This window comes from Physeter macrocephalus, chromosome 8 (assembly GCF_002837175.3).
Source record: "Physeter macrocephalus isolate SW-GA chromosome 8, ASM283717v5, whole genome shotgun sequence".
NCBI lineage: Eukaryota > Metazoa > Chordata > Mammalia > Artiodactyla > Physeteridae > Physeter > Physeter macrocephalus.
The window spans coordinates 136,600,347-136,621,721 of record NC_041221.1 but is presented as its reverse complement, the minus strand read 5'-3'; the positions used below and the strand labels follow the sequence as shown (position 1 = coordinate 136,621,721).

Sequence of the window (21,375 nt, the reverse complement as noted above, 5' to 3'; positions counted from 1 at the left end):
CCTGAGCTTGAGCGTCCGGAGCCTGTGCTCCGCAATGGGAGAGGCCACAACAGTGAGAGGCCCATGTACCGCAAAAAAAAAAAAAAAAAAAAAAAGATATGAAGGTGAGGACTTCCCTGGTAGTGCAGTGGTTAAGAACCCACCTGCCAATGCAAGGGACATGGGTCTGAGCCCTGGTCTGGGAAGATCCCACATGCCGCGGAGCAACTAAGCCCGTGCGCCACAACTACTGAGCCTGCATGCCTAGAGACTGTGCTCCACAACAAGAGAAGCCACTGCAGTGAGGAGCCTGTGCACCACAAGGAAGAGTAGCCCTGCTCACCGCAACTAGAGAAAGCCCACACACAGCAACGAAGACCCAACACAGCCAAAACTAAATAAATTAATTTTAAAAAAGAGAAAGAAATGGAGGTGAGATAAAGACTTTCCCAAACAAACAAAAGCCGAGGGAGTTCATCACCATTAGATGTGCCTTACAAGAAATGCTGAAAGGAGTTCTTCAAGCTGAAATGAAAGGCTGCTAACTGGTAACAAGAAAACATATGAAAATACACAATACACTTGTAAAGGTAAGTATATAGTCAGATTCAGAATAATCTAATACTGTAATATGATGGCATGATAACCTCTTAACTTTAGTGTAAGGGTTAAAAACCAAAAGTGTTAAAAATAGATATAGCTATAATAATTTGCTAATGGATACACAATATAAAAAGATGTCAAGGACTTCCCTGGTGAGGCAGTGGTTAAGAATCCGCCTTCCAGTGCAGGGGACACGGGTTCGAGCCCTGGTCTGGGAAGATCCCACATGCCGTGGATCAACTAAGCCCGTGTGCCACAACTACTGAGCCTGCACTCTAGATCATGCAAGCCACTACTACTGAGCCCCCGTGCCACAACTACTGAAGCCCACACACCTAGAGCCCGTGCTCTGCAACAAGAGAAGCCACCGCAATGAGAAGCCCATGCACCACAACTAAGAGTAGCCCCTGCTCGCTGCAACTAGGGAAAGCCTGTGTGCAGCAACGAAGACCCAACACAGCCAAAAATAAATAAATAAATAAATTTCTTTTTTAAAAAGATGTCAATTATGGCAACAAAAACATAAAGTAGGGGAAGAGGGCTTCCCTGGTGGCGCAGTGGTTAAGAATCCTCCTGCTGATTCAGGGGACACGGGCTTGAGCCCTGGTCCGGGAAGATCCCACATGCCATGGAGCAACTAAGCCTATGCACCACAACTACTGAGCCTGCGCTCTAGAGCCCATGAGCCACAACTACTAAGCCTGCGTGCCACACTACTGAAGCCTGCGTTCCTAGAGCCTGTGCTCCGCAACAAGAGAAGCCACCAGAGTGAGAAGCCCGCGCACTGCAATAAAAAGTAGCCCCTGCTCGCCTCAACTAGAGAAAGCCCACGTGCAGCAACAAAGACCCAACGCAGCCAAAAAAAAAAAATGGATAAATAAAATAAATTTTTAAAAATAAATAAAAATAAAGTAAGGGGAGAGTAAAAGAGCAGAGTTTTTGTATGTGATAAAAGTTATCAGCTTGAAATAGGCTGTTATAGCTATAAGACATTTCAAGTAAGCCACAGGGTAACCACAAAATAAACAAACAAAAAACTATAGTACATATGTACACACAAGATAAAGAAAAGGGAATCACAGTATACCCCAATGGAAAATCATCAGTTCACAAAAGAAGATAGCAAGAGAGGAGGAAAAGAACAAAGGAACTACAAAACAACCAGAAAATGATGAACAAGATGGCAATAGTAAGTTCTTGCCTATCAATTATTACTTTAAATGTAAGTGGAATAAATTGTCCAATCAAAAGGCATAGAATGGCTGAATAGGTTTAAAAAAAAGAAAAAACCAGCTACATGTTGCCTCCAAGACATTCACTCTCAAAATGAAGATATGGAAAAAAGACATTCCATGCAAATGGAAACCAAAAGAGAGAGCAGAGGTATCTATACTTATATCAGACAAAATCGACTGTAAGTCAATTAAGTAGAAAACTGTAACAAGAGACAAAGAAAGCCATTAATAGTGATAAAGTGGTCAATTCATCAAAAGGATATAACAATTGTAAATAAATATGCACCTAACATCAGAGTACAAAAATATATAAAACAAATACTGACAGATCTGAAGGAACTAATAGACAACATTACAATATCCACTTTCATCAATGGATAGATCATCCAGAAAGAAAACCAATGAGGAAACATTGAACTTGAACTATACTTTACATCCAATGTACCTAACGGATATACACAGACCATTACATCCAAGGGCAGCAGAATATACATTCTTCTCAAGCACACATGGAACATTCTCCAGGATAGATCAGATATTAGGTTCAAAACAAGTGTAAGCAAATTTTAAAAGACTGAAATCATATGAAGTATCTTTTCCAACAACAATGGTCTAATATGCGGAAATTAACACACTCCTGGAAACCAATGGGTCAAAGGTGAAATCAATGGGAAATTCAAAAATATCTTGAAACAAGTGAAAATGAAAACACAACATATCAAAACTTATGAGGTGAAGCAAAAGCAGTGCTAAGAAGGAGGTTTATAGCAATAAATGCCTACATTAAAAAAAATGACCTAACTTATGTGGAATCTAACAAACAAACTCATAGATACAGAGAACAAATTGGTAGTTGCCAGATGCAAGGGGTGGAGGGTGGGTGAAATGGAGGAAGGTGGTCAAAAGAGACAAAGTGACAGTTATAAAATAAATAAGCCCTGGTGATGTAATGTACAGCATGACTATAGGTGACTATAGTTAATAATGCTGTATTATACATTTGAAAGTTGCTAAAGAATACATCTTAAAAGTTCTCATTAAAAGAAAAAAATTTTTGTAACTATGTATGGTGATGAAGGTTAAGTAGATTTATTGTGGTGATCATTTCACAATATATACAAATATTGAATCATTAGGTTGTACATCTGAAACTAATATAGTATTATATGTAAATTATACTTATTTTTTAAACTAAATTAAATTTTAAAACGAATGTTTGTTAAATGAATTTAATAATGAATGTTCAATCTAAAAGGAAGATCTTCCTAACTAAACCTAGAGACCTTAAAATCCATAACAGAAAAACAGACAGAGAAATTTTTAAAACACTTTTATATGGCAAGATATACCCTAAACAAATCAATATATAGGAGGAAAAATATCTGTGGTATAGATGGAAGATAAAAGCGAATTATTTGGGACTTCCATAGCCAAAAATAAAAAGATAAATAAATTAATTAATTTTTTAAAAATGATACATCCAGAGTGTGGAGTACTACACAGCTATTAAAAGTGTCAGATTTGTAGGGATTTCCACGAGGCATTGGTGACTGAGAAATGTAAAATGCATTATTTATTCTAATAAATTATCCAAAAGAAACAATAACAAAAAAACCCATCAGGTGTATGCATGTGTGTGAATAATTAACTGAACATAAAAATGTTAAAGGAAATCATAAGGTTCTTCATATTGGATATCAGACAGGGGAACAGTGATGTGTCTAGACGAAAATGAGGAGGGAGCAAAGAAAAAAAGATTTTTTGAAAAGAAAGAAAAATGCACCTTTAAAAAGATTTTATGTTAAAAGTTATGGCACTGTTCAAAACAAAACCTGTATGTGGGTAGATGTATAAATTTTAAAAATAAAAAGATTTTAGTGTTTAACTATGGTTAGCCTCATTAAAGCACAAGTTATCTAAATGCTCAAGTACTCACAATGTGGACTTTCTTGAAAATGCTTATGTAGGTAATAAATACTTTAAAACTATTAAGAATACAACAAAAACAAATTATTAACATTACGAACAATATTATGGCTTTTGACTTAAGATTTCAATCTGAAGAATAATGAAACTAATGATGTCAGTAACACTCATGAAATACCATAATAATGAGCAAAATTAAAGAACGATCTTAAAATTGAGATTGAAGAATCTTAAATAGAAAACGGTGAGGAGGGCTAAAACAGTAAGAAAATTTCAAATACGACCTCACCTCTTTCAACTGTTCTGAATCTGGTTCTATTTCACCTGTTACCTCTGCGGAACTCAGACAAGGAGGAAGGCTGGGGCTGAAGGCCATGAGGTCTGCCTTGGGCGGCCCCTCCCCAGAGCACACCCTCTGCCGCCTCTGCTGCGAGTAAGACCAGCTCCCCACCGCGCTGGAGCACACCAGCGTGGGCTTCCCGGGCCCGCACGCGCCCTCGCTGGGCGGCGCCGAGCACCGCAGCGCCGTGTACAGCAGCAGCGTGAGCACCAACAGGCTGGACACCGCGCAGATGGCGATGATCAGGTACACGTTCACATCCACCAGAGCGGCCTCCGCGCCAGCGGCGCCCGTCGACGCCCGCGAAGAGGCCTTGGGCGCCTGGCCGCTGTCCTCCAGCGACAGCAGCACGGTGGCCGTGGCCGTCAGCGCCGGCTCGCCGTGGTCCTTCACCAGCACCAGCAGGCGCTGGCGCGGCGCGTCCGCCTCGTCCAGGGCGCGCGTCGTGCTGATCTCGCCCGTGTACAGCCCCACGCGGAACGGGCTGCGCGCGCCACCCGCCGCCGGCTGCAGCTCGTACGACAGCCACGCGTTGTAGCCCGAGTCCGCGTCCACCGCGCGCACCTTCGCCACCACGTGGCCCGCGCCCACCGACCGCGCCACCAGCTGGCTCAGCGCGCCCGCCCCGCCGCCCGGCCCGGGCGGCAGCAGCGCGGGCGCGTTGTCGTTCTCGTCCAGCACGAACACCTGCAGCGTGACGTTGCTGCCCAGAGGCGGCACGCCCGCGTCGCGCGCGCTCACCTGGAACTGCAGCAGCTCCAGCTCCTCGTGGTCCAGCGGCTGCAGCGCGTACACCTTGCCGCTCTCCGCGTGCACCGACACGTAGCTCGACAGCGCTCGCTCGCCCACCCGCCGCTCCACCAGCGAGTAGGACACCAGCGCGTTCTCCTGCGCGTCCGCGTCCCGCGCCGACACCGTGAAGATGTGGCAGCCGGGCGGGTTGTTCTCCTTCACCAACACCGTGTACTCGGGCTGCGCGAACGCGGGCGCGTTGTCGTTCACGTCGGCCACCTCCACGGACACGCTGGCTGTGGCCGACAGGGATGGCGAGCCCGCGTCCCTCGCTGTCACCACCACCTCATAGTTCGCCACGCTCTCGCGGTCCAAGGCGCTGTCAAGCACTAGTGAATAGTAATTCTTGAAGGTGGACACCAGCTTGAAGGGGCTGTGGGGCATCAGGGAGCAGGTCACCTGCCCGTTGGCGCCGGAGTCGTGGTCGGACACGCTGATCAAGGCGATGACAGTGCCCACCTGAGCGTCCTCTCGCACTGGAAGAGCCAAAGAAGTGACGGTAACTTCTGGGGCGTTATCATTTATGTCTACTATTTCCACCAAAATGGTACAATGACCCGCCATTGGAATATTCCCCTTGTCAATTGCTTCCACGGATATTTCATACAATTTCTTTTCTTCGAAATCCAATTTACCTTTTGTCCGAATTTCTCCGCTGCCGGGATTTATGGAAAACGCATATAATACTGCAGGCGATACAGGTCTTCTAAATGAGTAGATTATGTCTGCATTTGTACCATCATCAGGGTCTGTGGCATTTAGTTTGATCACTAATGTTCCATTAAATGCATTCTCTAACATTCTCACTTTATAAATTAAGTGGTCAAATTCTGGGGCGTTATCATTCACATCCAGGATTGTAATCAGCAGCTGAACTGTGCCGGTCAGCTCGGGTTTGCCTCCATCACTAGCTGTCAATAATAAACTATGTTCCTGAATTTCCTCTCTGTCCAATGATTTCCTTAACACAAGTGATAACGAAGACGTTTGTTCACGGTTGTTTTGTGTGTCCAAAGTGAAATAATCGTCGGGATAGACTCGGTAGGTCAAGGCGGAGTTTACTCCAATATCTGCATCAGATGCGCCATCTAGTGGGAACCGAGTTTCCGGAGGTCTAGATTCAGCAATGATTATTCTTTTTTCACTTTCAGGGAACACAGGCGGGTTGTCGTTAATATCTGTAACTTCCACCTCCACATGGAACACCTGCAGCGGCCGGTCCACGATCACCTCCAGGTGGATGCTGCACTCCGCGCTCCGCCCGCACAGCTCCTCCCGGTCGATCCGAGAATTCACAAACAAAATGCCATTCTGCAGATTTACCTCCAGAAGGTCCCCGCGGCCTTTGGACGCCACCCGGAACAGGCGCGGCACCAGCTCCGTCAGCTCCAGCCCCAGGTCCTGGGCGATGCGGCCCACGAAGGTGCCGTGTTTGGCCTCCTCCGGAACCGAGTAGTGGACCTGGCCGCTCCCGGCCTCCCAGGTTGCGAGGAGCAGAAGCGAGAGTAGCAAAAGCCGAGCTCCTGGGCCTCCTCTCCAGGAAAACAGCATGGTACACTCAAAAGCCTGCAGAGATATCTGAAGTATATAGACTACCTTACCTCAAATGCCTCTCAAGGTCTAATTTTACGGGCTTCTATTGCGGGAGAATTCACTAGAGGTTTTCCACTATCTGCCAAATTTTCTGCCGGGAGGAAGGAGGGGAGGCGCTTTCTTCGAGGAATTGTTCTCAGTGAAGAGCGACACCATGCGCATGAATGTGTAAGTGTAAAAATGACTCGGTCCATATTTTCGGTTGATGTAGGGGGGTTTTTTTCTTGCATTTCGTGACATTTTTTTTAATTGCAAATACGTAATGGAAGATTAAATGTTTTTCTTTCCAGCAACACTGAATCACTGTATTCTGCTCAGCACTGGATGCTAGTTGAAATTGGTTGATGAGTTCCATCTTTCTACATTTTTGCATGTGTAAACCGTGGTGCAGAATTTGTAAAAAGAGGTAATATTCTACATTTGCTTTTAGAACTCAGACTCTAGTTCTGCACAGCTTTGTAGATTTGGGTGGGAATGTCCTTTCCTGTAACATTTTTGAGACCTATTCACACAACTCCCTTGACTCAAAATGGAAACATAACGAATCACATAAGAATAAAACAGATGAATGTGGAAATTCGGTAACTGATATACAAGATTTTAAATAAACACAATATTTATAAATTCCCCCAAATATGACTGTGAAATTTGGATAAAATATTTGTATTCGAAGGAAATGTCCATCAATGTGCGTATGAGTTTGTATGTGCGTGTGTATGTGTACATAAACACAACGTAGACCATTTAGATATAACAATACTTTAAAGTTCTGGATTCTCTTTGTATAAAACATGCCAAGAACTAGTATATTATGTATTTGCTAGAAATGAAATTACTACCAATAGGTTAAATTTCCCTCTTCTCTCTCCCTATCTTACACCATCACTGGAGAAATTCCTACTATCATTTAAACTGACTCTGATTTTCCAAGTAACAACAGGTAGATACAGATGTTAACACATCTCTAGCAAGGAAGAAAGGAAGGACTCTTACTTTTATCTAATACTGTACCTATCTTTACCAAGTCACCAAGATCCAAGCCAAATAGGGCTAGGAAAGAACGAGCATAGCTCCAATAATTCTCTTGCCTGTTTTGTGCACAACTCTGCAGGAAATAAGAGTTGGGTTCATTTCTGAATCTTTGCTCCCCTCTGAAAATGTGAGTAGAGCATTTGGTATTCTTTCACCCTCATCCTCCTCATTGCTCCGTTACTTTTATTAACATAACTTTACTCTTATAATGGGAATAGGTTTTTGGTTCTAATTGTTCTTGTCTATCAGGCGCTACCTGTCTCATTTACCTCTCCATCTAACCTAGACTACACAGTCAACCATTTAAAACATGCCCTTCCAGACACCCTAAAGGCACACACCTACGTATAGCACCCCTCTAACATTTTCTCTAGCTTCCAACACACAGCCTAACTATCCGTTTTCTCCATTCCTTCTACTGAGCTTCTCAGTGTGTTAGTCACTTAACCAGGATTACTATATTCTCTACAAGTTTACTCTCACCTTTACCTCAGTTGAGCCCTCAAGTGAATTCATAATTCCTGCCTACAGAGATTCTTCCATATTTTCTTCTCTCTTCTCAAATTCCCAGCCTCATGCCCACAACTTGGTTCTCAGATGATTTACCCAGAGATATAAGTCATCAAATATGAACTCAATGGCTCTCTTCTTATGTCAACATTTTTCTTTATATTTTCTATTACTCATTCCCTACTAAGGAAAAATCGCCCCACTTTTAAGGGCAACCCTATGCTCTTATTTTTTTCTCTATTCTAGTCTCTTTCATATTTTTCATCTTCATCTTCATTCTTTCTCTGCCTGTCTCATCTTCAGTATCTCCCTCTTTACTTGCTTCTTTCCCTCTCACTAAAAGACACTCTGGAAAGGCTTTGTGTGGAAGAAAGTTTCAAGATGTAAAATGCACTTTAGAAGATTCACCTGATAATTGTGTCAGAGCAGTAGTACGCCATAATGAGTTGGTGATCCTTCAAAACTGAGTTTGAGCCACTTTGCACAGTCTATGTGGCTTAAGTTTCAGACTTTTTAAAGTAAAATTCCAACGATAAATATTGTACCTGCACCATAGGAGTGATATGATAATTAAATGAGATAATACAATTAAAGATCCTAGAACAGGTCCTAGAAAATGATAGGGGACCAATAAGTATTCTTATGTTTTATTGAATCAAAGAAATGTTATTAATTGTAAGATGCACCATTACTTGTGTGCTACCAAGAAAAAAAAGCCACATAAATTATTGTAAACCATCAATTATAAGGTGCATCCTGCTATAGATGGATCTTATAATATTTTAATGTTATTATATTTTATGTAAATAAGAACAATACTGTAGCCAATCCCAACTGAAAGAAAGAAGGCACTCCATGGGAATAACATAATATTATTCATCTTAGCAATAATAACATAATTTTTTTATTGTTATAATACTCAATAGGAGATTGTCCTGGAATTAGATTGGTGGTCAACAAGGCTATTTCAAAAGCCTATGCACATAAAGAGCAGTAAAGGAATCCAGTTAATGATATCTGGGAACTCTGCACTAATCTTGCAAATTTTCTTTAATCATGAAATTAAGTACAAATTAAAAATAAGTTTGAGTTATCAAACCTAGACAGTTTTTACTCAAACATATAGGCTATATTCAAGGCTATAACCATTCATAGATAATATGAAAAATTACAGAACGAGAAAAATTTTAAATGTGGTGATTAATGGCTTCCATTTCATCTTTATCTCATTATTTAATATTACTTGAAAAGTTGGGCTAATACACGAAAAGTTCAAAATGACTAATATACTTTAATGATATCAAGGACTTACTTCACTGGAAGGACTTAAACAATCTTCTTCTGACGGTGGAAGACAGGGGCTGAAGGCCATGAGGTCTGCCTTGGGCGGCCCCTCCCCAGAGCACACCCTCTGCCGCCTCTGCTGCGAGTAAGACCAGCTCCCCACCGCGCTGGAGCACACCAGCGTGGGCTTCCCGGGCCCGCACGCGCCCTCGCTGGGCGGCGCCGAGCACCGCAGCGCCGTGTACAGCAGCAGCGTGAGCACCAGCAGGCTGGACACCGCGCAGATGGCGATGATCAGGTACACGTTCACATCCACCAGAGCGGCCTCCGCGCCAGCGGCGCCCGTCGACGCCCGCGAAGAGGCCTTGGGCGCCTGGCCGCTGTCCTCCAGAGACAGCAGCACGGTGGCCGTGGCCGTCAGCGCCGGCTCGCCGTGGTCCTTCACCAACACCAGCAGGCGCTGGCGCGGCGCGTCCGCCTCGTCCAGGGCGCGCGTCGTGCTGATCTCGCCCGTGTACAGCCCCACGCGGAACGGGCTGCGCGCGCCACCCGCCGCCGGCTGCAGCTCGTACGACAGCCACGCGTTGTAGCCCGAGTCCGCGTCCACCGCGCGCACCTTCGCCACCACGTGGCCCGCGCCCACCGACCGCGCCACCAGCTGGCTCAGCGCGCCCGCCCCGCCGCCCGGCCCGGGCGGCAGCAGCGCGGGCGCGTTGTCGTTCTCGTCCAGCACGAACACCTGCAGCGTGACGTTGCTGCCCAGAGGCGGCACGCCCGCGTCGCGCGCGCTCACCTGGAACTGCAGCAGCTCCAGCTCCTCGTGGTCCAGCGGCTGCAGCGCGTACACCTTGCCGCTCTCCGCGTGCACCGACACGTAGCTCGACAGCGCTCGCTCGCCCACCCGCCGCTCCACCAGCGAGTAGGACACCAGCGCGTTCTCCTGCGCGTCCGCGTCCCGCGCCGACACCGTGAAGATGTGGCAGCCGGGCGGGTTGTTTTCCTTCACCAACACCGTGTACTCGGGCTGCGCGAACGCGGGCGCGTTGTCGTTCACGTCGGCCACCTCCACGGACACGCTGGCTGTGGCCGACAGGGATGGCGAGCCCGCGTCCCTCGCTGTCACCACCACCTCATAGTTCGCCACGCTCTCGCGGTCCAAGGCGCTGTCAAGCACCAGCGAATAGTAATTCTTGAAGGTGGACACCAGCTTGAAGGGGACCTGGGGTGTTAGTGAGCAGGTCACCTGCCCGTTGGCGCCGGAGTCACGGTCGGACACGCTGATCAAGGCGATGACGGTGCCCACCTGAGCGTCCTCTCGCACTGGGAGCGACAGCGAAGTGATCATTACCTCGGGGGTATTGTCATTCAGGTCCAGAACTTCCACCAGGACCGTGCAGTGACCTGCCATAGAAGGAATCCCTTTATCAATAGCGTTAACCTGAATTTCATACTCATTATTCTCTTCAAAATCCAGTTTCCCATAAATCCTAATTTCACCTGTTTCTGCATTTATTGAAAACATACATTTCTCACTCACTGGCAGAATCATTCTGATTCCATAGGAAATTTCTCTATTTGGTCCTTCGTCTAGATCAGAAGCGTTTAGTTGAATCACTCTGGTGTTGTTTGGGATATTTTCAAACAGCACTACTTTATAGCCAGGCGTATCAAACTCAGGAGCGTTGTCATTAACATCCAGGATGGTTATTTGAATCTGAACAGATCCTGTTAGTTCGGGTTTACCGCCATCCAGAGCGGTCAGCAATACATTAAGTTCTGGCATTTCTTCTCTATCCAATGACTTCCGAAGAATGAGTTCAGGCAATATACTTTTATCGGTTTTCGTTATTACTTTAAGAGTAAAATACTCATTTAGACTTAACCTATAGGTCACAAGAGAGTTTAGGCCGATATCCGCATCGGAAGCGCCCTCTAGAGGAAAACGAGAGTCCAGAGGAGCAGATTCAGAAATAAGTACCTTTTGTTCTCCTCTGAACACCGGCGGGTTGTCGTTAATGTCCTTTACCTCCACTGCCACATGGAACACCTGCAGCGGCCGGTCCACGATCACCTCCAGGTGGATGCTGCACTCCGCGCTCCGCCCGCACAGCTCCTCCCGGTCGATCCGAGAATTCACAAACAAAATGCCATTCTGCAGATTTACCTCCAGAAGGTCCCCGCGGCCTTTGGACGCCACCCGGAACAGGCGCGGCACCAGCTCCGTCAGCTCCAGCCCCAGATCCTGGGCGATGCGGCCCACGAAGGTGCCGTGTTTGGCCTCCTCAGAGACCGAATAATGGACCTGGCCGCTCCCCGTCTCCCAGGCTGCGAGAAGCAGAAGCGAGAGCAGCAGGCGCCGAGCTTCGAAGCCTCCTCGCCAGGAAAACACCATTGCAGACAAAGAGATCTCTGAGGTGAGACTGTCAGTTTTAAGAGATAGATCGCCTGCCAACATTTATGACCAGTCTCCCTTTCTGTAAGTATATATTTAGTAAATTTTACCCAGCATTCCTGTCAGTATGGAGTCGATTATTCTGTGGATGGTTGGAATCTGGGCGTGGAGACAAAGTTTTCCCTTTTCACCTTTTGAGTGTACAGCGACATCATGTGACTGATTATGTAAGTACAAGAAAGATCCTGAGGTTCTTTTTGGTTTAGCCACTTTTTGGTTCACTTTAAATCTATTTCGACTTTTTGGATATTTTCATGGATCATTTGTAAATGCCTACTTATTTAATATACATGATATTTGTAACAAAGCACAAATACTTCTATTACACTTCAGTTTTTAAAACATTCTGCTTCAAAGTCGATCATAAAATAATCATCGAAATGTGGCATGTCAGAAGCTACTCCTTAGCTATCATGGCCAGTAAAATAAAGAATAATATACATCACCTCTGCCCTTATATTGCTTACAATTCACATTTGTAATGATTTTCATCCTTCAAAAGCACTTCATTCTAAGACTTTAGGAGAAAGCCAAGAATTCCCTCATCTAGTAAAGGAAAAGAAACAAATATTTCATTCATATAAATTATTTTATTCATAACTCTGGTGAATATTATAATTCATCATAAATATGGAAGATGTTTTGGTTCCTTGATGCTCAAATGTGATTACTTTTCATACAACTGCTCTCATTCACATAATATGTTGAAAAATGAAGCTTCGGTATGGATTCTGGAATATTTTACTCTAGCAGGAGTAAAGGATTTTCATATAAAATGTTGAGTCAAAGCCTCCAAATTTCATAGTATTCTGAAGTGGCAGTAGAGCACTAATATGAAAAAGATCACGTGAAATGTTTTGGAGCCCAATCTCATTGACAAAAGTCAAAAAAATATGAACTTCATAATGACCATTTAGTTTCCCTCTAAATCTTTCCTTCCAGGCCAGTTAGTAGTTACACAGAATATGCTTCCCTTCAGAAAATCACAATGGTGATTATGATTCAAGGAAGAATAAAAAGACTTCATAATTTTATTCATTAATTCAAGAGCAGCTTTAAGGAAAAACAAAACACAGATAAGATCCCACAGCTAGTTGTGAACAAGTAAGTATATTATTTATAAGCTCATTTAAATTCAAATCAAAATCTTTAAACCAATAATTTATTACCATTCCTTTTACATATAATAAAGGAAACTGAGAAATTAAATCTTTATAGAACCAGGAAATAATAACCAAGAATGGTTATACAAGTATAAAATAACTTAAATCAACTACCACAATGGCTCTTAATTAATGAAAAACATATTTGAATTTTGATGCTATTGGACTATTTAAATTGTCTATCACCATCAAGCTTCTTCATTTTATATCTTCCATTTTCAAAAATAGTCAATGTACCATAATTGGTAAGCAACCTTATTGTAGTGTGTATGTAGTCCTCACACACTGTTAGACATAATTAAATTATTAAACAGATAGGAACATCTAAATTTAGCTTAATACTTAAACAATCAAACTACAAAATAGGATGAAATTACAATTATACATCATAGAATGTAATCCTGAAATTAAGAATAAGTACAAAAGACACTAAATTTGTACCATAGAAATTAATCCACATAATTTGGAATTATCTAAAATGTGCATTGATTACTTATGTACTGTGTAAAAGTAATGATTTGCAAAATTTTAACCTTTACTTAAAACATTCCAATTTCATTTTATTAAATTTAAATGACATTCAGTCATTCCAAGAACTTCATTGGGAAATGGGTTATAATGTATGCCCTACCTAACATCCACATTTATTTATATTTACAAAATTTTGTAAATGATATGATGGTTTAATCACTTTTGAGTCTGAAATATTTCATATTTTAATCTTGTTGCCTAATTTGGAATAAAGAATGTTTTTAGACAATTAATATTGAGATACAAAGTTTCATAAACAGAGGTGCAAGAATGAGCTTCAGCATGGGATCCTTGAATATTATGCCAAGTGGTATGCTGTGTAATTTTAAGGGGAGAATGGCCACATATGACTCTCATCAGATTCTCAAAGAGGTCAGTGATTCCACCATCCTACATGTAGCTAAGAACCACTGAATTAGGATGACCTAGAGGTAAATGATCTTTGCTAGAATTTTCAGATGTGGTTAAACCACATGGAAAGAAAATTTTACAAACACCAGTGATAAAGCATTTAAAGATAGGGAATTTGAAAGGTTAGATGAGGGAGGTTGAGGTTAGCAGATGTAAGCTATTATATATGGAATGCATAAAAAAACAAGGACCTACAAAGAACTATATTCAGTATCCTATGATAAACCATAATGGAAAAGAATATAAAATATATATATGTGTTTGAATCACTTTGCTGTACAGCAGAAATTAACACAACATTGTAAATCAACTACAGTTCAATTTTAAAATGTGAGATGAATGAAATTGATAAATGTCAATAGGCTTCACTTTGACAGAGTTAACTTCTTCTTTCCACATAAATCCAGAAACATAAGAAATAATGCCAGCTAGCATATATTGCAGATATTATAATCCTATATGCATGCCTTTAGCAAATTTGAATGACTTGATTGAGGAATATGATGATTTTATTTGCCTAGTTACTTTGGAAGCATAAACCTGGAAGTTCTGTTTCAGTACATAGTAAATAAATCTATCCCCACTTCATGGAACAAAATTTAAAATGGACAGAACTTTTAGTTATATTATTTCAATGAAATAAGCATACTAGAACAAAAGGCTGCATTTTTTTACTGCAAGTAATATGGAAACAGGTTTTATCTTATTGGTAGAGGAAAAACTAAAGATTATTCAATGGACAATAAATGTTTAAAACCATAGAAAAAGAAAGGAAACCCCCTTCAGAACAAATTAAGAGAGTGACAAAATTTTGATACAAGCCTGAAGTGAGAAAAGTCAGTAATCTAATAATGTGAAAGTATCAAGACAAAAGCCTGTTAAAAAACAAAGAGGATAAGTAAAATTTAAATAATCCACAGTGATTACATTACTGAGGATTAGAGTTGAAATGAAGTGACACAGATCAAATAACAGGAAAGTCATTCTTACATTTTCTTAAACATGTTCTAACAAACATTAGGAGAAATAGGATATTTATTGGCTAAAAAACCTAATACCTCCTATGATTAAAATTTTATATGTGTATCATTGGCATTTCACTAACAAACGTTGTTCTTTAAAATGATACTCAAAGTATAGCGCATTCATTAAAATTTTCTTTGAAACAAACTGGAATTTTAAAAATTTAACATCGACTTCAAAAGGTGGGAATCTATAGAACTCACCTGCCCCGGGTGATTTGATCCTGCCTCCTGCCTTTCCTCTCCGACTTCTCTATCCAGACCGGGAGGAAGGCTGGGGCTGAAGGCCATGAGGTCTGCCTTGGGCGGCCCCTCCCCAGAGCACACCCTCTGCCGCCTCTGCTGCGAGTAAGACCAGCTCCCCACCGCGCTGGAGCACACCAGCGTGGGCTTCCCGGGCCCGCACGCGCCCTCGCTGGGCGGCGCCGAGCACCGCAGCGCCGTGTACAGCAGCAGCGTGAGCACCAACAGGCTGGACACCGCGCAGATGGCGATGATCAGGTACACGTTCACATCCACCAGAGCGGCCTCCGCGCCAGCGGCGCCCGTCGACGCCCGCGAAGAGGCCTTGGGCGCCTGGCCGCTGTCCTCCAGCGACAGCAGCACGGTGGCCGTGGCCGTCAGCGCCGGCTCGCCGTGGTCCTTCACCAGCACCAGCAGGCGCTGGCGCGGCGCGTCCGCCTCGTCCAGGGCGCGCGTCGTGCTGATCTCGCCCGTGTACAGCCCCACGCGGAACGGGCTGCGCGCGCCACCCGCCGCCGGCTGCAGCTCGTACGACAGCCACGCGTTGTAGCCCGAGTCCGCGTCCACCGCGCGCACCTTCGCCACCACGTGGCCCGCGCCCACCGACCGCGCCACCAGCTGGCTCAGCGCGCCCGCCCCGCCGCCCGGCCCGGGCGGCAGCAGCGCGGGCGCGTTGTCGTTCTCGTCCAGCACGAACACCTGCAGCGTGACGTTGCTGCCCAGAGGCGGCACGCCCGCGTCGCGCGCGCTCACCTGGAACTGCAGCAGCTCCAGCTCCTCGTGGTCCAGCGGCTGCAGCGCGTACACCTTGCCGCTCTCCGCGTGCACCGACACGTAGCTCGACAGCGCTCGCTCGCCCACCCGCCGCTCCACCAGCGAGTAGGACACCAGCGCGTTCTCCTGCGCGTCCGCGTCCCGCGCCGACACCGTGAAGATGTGGCAGCCGGGCGGGTTGTTTTCCTTCACCAACACCGTGTACTCGGGCTGCGCGAACGCGGGCGCGTTGTCGTTCACGTCGGCCACCTCCACGGACACGCTGGCTGTGGCCGACAGCGAAGGCGAGCCCCCGTCCCGCGCTGTAACCACCAATGTATAGACAGACACGCTCTCGCGGTCCAGGGCGCTGTCCAGCACTAGTGAGTAATAGTTCTTGAACGTGGACATGATCTTGAAGGGGACGTTGGGCGTTAGAGAACAGATCACCTGTCCGTTGGCACCAGAGTCGCGATCAGATACACTGATCAGCGCAATGACCGTGCTTGGCTGAGTGTCCTCCCGCACTGGAAGAGACAGGGAAGTCACAGTGACTTCAGGGGCGTTATCATTGGCATCTAAGATTTCGACCCAGACTGTACAGTGACCTGCCATTGGGGGATTCCCCTTATCTGTAGCCTGTACGTCAATTTCATAAAACTTGTTTTCTTCATAGTCTAAAGTTCCATTGACCCTTACTTCTCCACTGTTTTCATGTAGTGTAAATAAACGTTTTCCATTGGGCTTAATCGACATCAAGGAGTATGTCACCTCCCCGTTGACTCCTTCATCTTGATCTGTGGCGTTTAACTTTATCACAAGAGTTTCTTTAGCTGCGTTTTCCATCAATCTCACCTTGTATTCTGATTGTTCAAATTCCGGATCATTGTCGTTAATATCCAAGACGCGGACGAAGAGATGAACAGTGCCAGTGAGCTCCGGTTTCCCGCCGTCTGCAGCCGTTAATAGTAAATTAAGTTCCGGAGTTTTCTCTCTATCCAGAGACTTCTTTAATGTAAGTGACAGCCTTTTAGTCTGCTTACTATTTGTTGGTAATTCTAAAGAAAAGTGCTCATTTTGACTTAGTCTGTAGGTCAATTGAGCATTCTCTCCTATATCCGCATCAGAAGCTCCCTCTAGAGGAAAATGAGAGTCAGGTTGCTTAGATTCAGAAATCAGCAGCTTTTGTTCTCTGAGAGAGAACACCGGTGGATTATCGTTAATATCCTTTACTTCCACCTCCACATGGAACACCTGCAGCGGCCGGTCCACGATCACCTCCAGGTGAATGCTGCACTCCGCGCTCCGCCCGCACAGCTCCTCCCGGTCGATCCGAGAATTCACAAACAAAATGCCATTCTGCAGATTTACCTCCAGAAGGTCCCCGCGGCCTTTGGACGCCACCCGGAACAGGCGCGGCACCAGCTCCGTCAGCTCCAGCCCCAGATCCTGGGCGATGCGGCCCACGAAGGTGCCGTGTTTGGCCTCCTCGGGAATGGAGTAGTAGACCTGGCCGCTGCCCGCCTCCCAGGCTGCGAGAAGCAGAAGCGACAGCAGCAGTCGCCCAGTGTCCAATCCCCTTCTTTCAGACGCGAACATTGCATACATTGACTTCCCAAATAAGATCCTTTACATTTACAGTACCATAGACTCCAGTTTCGGGTTAAAAATCTTACTGAATTTTTGAGAAGTTTCAAAGGATCCTTTAACGGTAGCATCCGGCATGATGGAGTCTTTAAATGCGGAGTTCCTGGCTGCTCAGACCAACCCTTGAATGAACTATTTCCTCCAAGTAAAGAGCGACACCTTGTGCCTGAAATTGTGAGTATTGTACACTACATCCAATACCACAGAATTTTACTTGAGAAAAAAATAAGTTCAAGTGTTTCAAGCTATTTTACCCCCAAAATCATATTTCCAAAGTGCTTATTTATGGAATAAAAATCAGATTTTAAGTCATATTGAAACTGATGGTATATGGAAAATGGCATTTTATTCTTGATTAACATCAAATTGAAATATTTGTTCCTATGTTTGATGTAGAGTTTTACAATTGAAAAAATTATGGAAAAAATAGACTCAAACATTTCCTCATATAAAAATATCAAATTTGAATTGTTTTACTTCTAGTCTCCCTTGTTACTTTGGCTGCTAGGAAACTCAAAGACAAATTTGAAGCTTTAATAACACTTCTTTAGTCTTTAAGTCTGCATATTGTGTTTTTATCTATGTGCACTTGCTTTCTACTTATATTTTTATTTTTTAGTTCTGATTCTTTATCATTATTTATATTTAATTGTGTTCCTGTTACAAGCAACTTTATATGCATTGAAGAACAACAAGAAAAACAAAAATATATTTCAAATTTGGTAGTTTAAAACATAGAATTCATAAGATAAAAGTCTATTGATGTAGATGAAACATTTGGCATATATGCTTTCTCATGTAAGTTGCACTGCTAACAGTATAATAAGAGGTATCAAAATGACACTTTATGTAAAAGTGTCAATATATGAAAGAAGTAGTCTTTTAACTATAGAATGAACTTTTTACCTACCATTCAATGAAATAAAAATCACCATGAAAATTTCTGTGCCATATTGCTATTTCCACTCACCAACATTGGCTTTTGTATATCTATCAAGTCATATTCATGAAAATAGCTGACCTATTTCTTCTTAAAAGAATTTTAGGTTTGAGATTGTAAGTTCATCCAAAACAAGGGAAATGACTTCTAATCACATTGCCTCTAAGTGCCTAACATTGTGCTAAAAAAACACAGAAAATAAACAATTCAACCAAATGCTAAATGACCTTAGTGTTAATGGAAATTCAATTTCATAAAATACCAACTAGAAAATCAGAATTTGTTGATGTGAGTTTTCATTGCCTGAAGTTGTAATTTAGTTACATGTCCTTCGTCTTTTCATATTACCTTGGGATTTAAGGAGGAAAAAAGAGAGTACAGTGGAGGTTTAGAGTAGAAAGTGGTTCAGAATTAGTATCACTCTAGCTTGAGTATTTTGTTGTATGGTTTTAATGGTTCATGTCGAATCTAAAAATATTACAATGAAAAAATTACTAGTATATTTATTTGTATTTTAATATTTTCCTTTAACTTGAACACACACATATATTCTATTGCTAATTTCAAACCTTGTTTCATTTTTTTCAAATTTACTCTTTTCCCAATATTATTATTCTGCTAGAATTCTTTTTAAAGACAATTTAAAATTATTTCTTAAAAAACAAAGCAGGCTCATCACCTTTTATGACACTGAATTCTGTTATGCATCTATAAAACAACCAGTCATATGAGCCTCTTTTCAAAATATAGCATTAGGCTAGATAACAGTAGGTTTAACATGATGTTCGAGGCCTGTCAGATTTATTTTGTAGAAGAAAGAAGCAACAGACCTCCAACCACTTCATTATGGAAACTGGGGAGTGAGATGTTACATGCAATGTGGAGTCTTTAAAGGCAGAGAAATAAACATGAGAAAGTTTACCCAAGGGAGATGATGATATTATATGTCTGAATTAAAACCAGTTGTTAATTTAGGAATTACTTTCCAGCAATGTGGTATTTTGCAGTATATAAAGTGACATTGGATGAACACCAATTCATAAAAGAGTTTGATATATTGTATGAACCAATGACACGTCTTTTGCACTTTGGCTGTGCTATTTCAGATATCACTATCTCAACTAGCTCCTATGGAATACATTATGATATCTTTGAGCTCATTTTTGGGGATGGGCCTGAGATCTGGCAATAGGCTAATGCCAAGAAGTCACATCGATATAGTTGTTAACATTGATTTTGTAAGATTGATTGAAAAGGCTAAGGAACTTCGTGCCTGACCTTTTCTAAATCAATCTGGTTAGTCTTAAATTCCAGCTGTATGTCTTGATAGTCAAGTATTGGAGTGCATGGTTTAATGTTCTACCAGTCCTCATCATCCACTATTATTTCATAATAGGTCTAGTACTACTATTTATTGAAAACATTAAACAGAGAAATAGATCTTGAAGCCATACTTGGAAACCCAGTAGGTTCTTCAAAATTAGCAGATTAGAAGTACTGTCTACAAAACTGTAGAATATACACAGTGATGTTCACTCTGTGCTATCATGGCTTATTCAAGTACACACAGTTATTTGATCACAGATCATTTGTTCAACTGGCACAAATCTCTCAAACAACAAGACTGAAGAAGTCTGAATCCTGAAAGACCCACACACTTACAAAGATTTTCATGAGAAATATATACCTTTAAAGCTGTTATTGAAGTATACAATTTTGGAAACAATTATTGATCCTTCACTGATGTTCAGGATCCAAGAAATAATCATATTACAGCTTATATTTGTCAAAACATTATTCTTATTCACAGTGTAAAAAGAACAAGTCATTTCCACATGTATTATTTGGCTTTGGTGTTCTGCAAGAACTTTGCAGAACTCAGTCTTCTGATTTTCCTCATATATTAAATGATTCTGTTTATTTATATCACTTCCAAACAACTGATCAATAGTCCTTATCAGACAACTCTTAATTATTTACCGATCAAATAATGTAAAAACCTATCTCAATGTGGCACTAAGACAAATGATAATGATGTCCATGAACCTTCTGAGAAAAAAAATCACTTAGCAACATATAAAAATCTTAATTCCTATCTCAGTTATGATATTGTACAAAGTTAATCATGAAGATAATTATGAAGGGTTTTTCTAAGCAAAACAGAAAGGAGGATTAATCTGTATACAGCTTGTGCTTCATTCTCCTAGCCAGAACTATGCCTCATCAGATAAAAGATTTACTCTAGAAAGTTCTACAATGAATAAAAGAATGGCTCTCAATTCTAAGAGATATGCATTTGAATATCATCTCCATCATGTACTAGCTGGATGGCAGTGGACAAGATAGATAAACATCTCAACATCTCTTATCTAATCCTTAGAACTTGGATAGTCAAATGTACTTTACAAGTTGTTATAAGATTAAATGAAATTATGTATTTTAAGCCCTTCATGCCATATCTTACAAATACAAATATCTCAAATAGTGGTGGTTGATTGTAATTAGTGACCAATGTTTACTCTTGTTCTATTCTGTAGCTATCGATGAAGAAAATTCCAGTACCATAAACTAGGATATGGCTTTTCCTTTTCTGAAGATTTCCTAATGTTCATCTTCATGGAAATCATCCTACATTCTAGGTAGAAAATAGCCTTCTCAGAATTTCTATTAACTTTACCTTATCTATAACGTGGTTCTCCTCCCATATGTAAATATATCATATATAATTTATTTCTCCATTCAGTACAATTAAAGAATCTCTAATTTGTACATTTGAGCCAAAAAGAACAAAATAAACTTCCACATTATTTGATTCACACCTTTACAGCTCTAATTTCAAGTTCTCTGTGATTTTTTTTTTTTTTTTTTTTTGCGGTACGCGGGCCTCTCACTGTTGTGGCCTCTCCCGTTGCGGAGCCC

The 21,375-nt window shown here is 42.4% G+C and overlaps 3 protein-coding genes across 4 annotated transcripts in view; all 3 read right to left on the bottom strand.

Moving 5' to 3' along the window:
* LOC102990686 (protocadherin alpha-C2) overlaps positions 1 to 21,375 on the bottom strand; it is a 116,159-nt gene that overhangs the window by 90,635 nt on the left and 4,149 nt on the right. The window contains exon 1 of one of the 2 annotated variants that reach the window (XM_024121259.1): positions 4,033 to 6,545. The exons of the other annotated variant lie outside the window; for it this stretch is intronic. Within the exon in view, the coding sequence (XP_023977027.1) occupies positions 4,033 to 6,426 (2,394 nt within the window). The 5' untranslated portion in view covers positions 6,427 to 6,545. Of the gene's footprint in view, positions 1 to 4,032; positions 6,546 to 21,375 lie in introns of those variants that run through there. 2 annotated transcript variants of the gene reach the window in all.
* LOC112064214 (protocadherin alpha-12-like) lies at positions 8,496 to 11,686 on the bottom strand. The gene is made up of 2 exons (XM_024121262.1): positions 9,323 to 11,686; positions 8,496 to 8,555 (listed from the first exon to the last, which is right to left on the bottom strand). The coding sequence occupies exons 1-2, from the start codon at positions 11,684 to 11,686 to the stop codon at positions 8,508 to 8,510; spliced, it is 2,412 nt and encodes an 803-aa protein (XP_023977030.1). The 3' UTR covers positions 8,496 to 8,507.
* On the bottom strand, positions 15,030 to 17,468 carry LOC112061859 (protocadherin alpha-11-like). The gene has a single exon (XM_024124211.1). It carries the CDS (start codon positions 17,466 to 17,468, stop codon positions 15,030 to 15,032), a length of 2,439 nt encoding a protein of 812 aa, XP_023979979.1.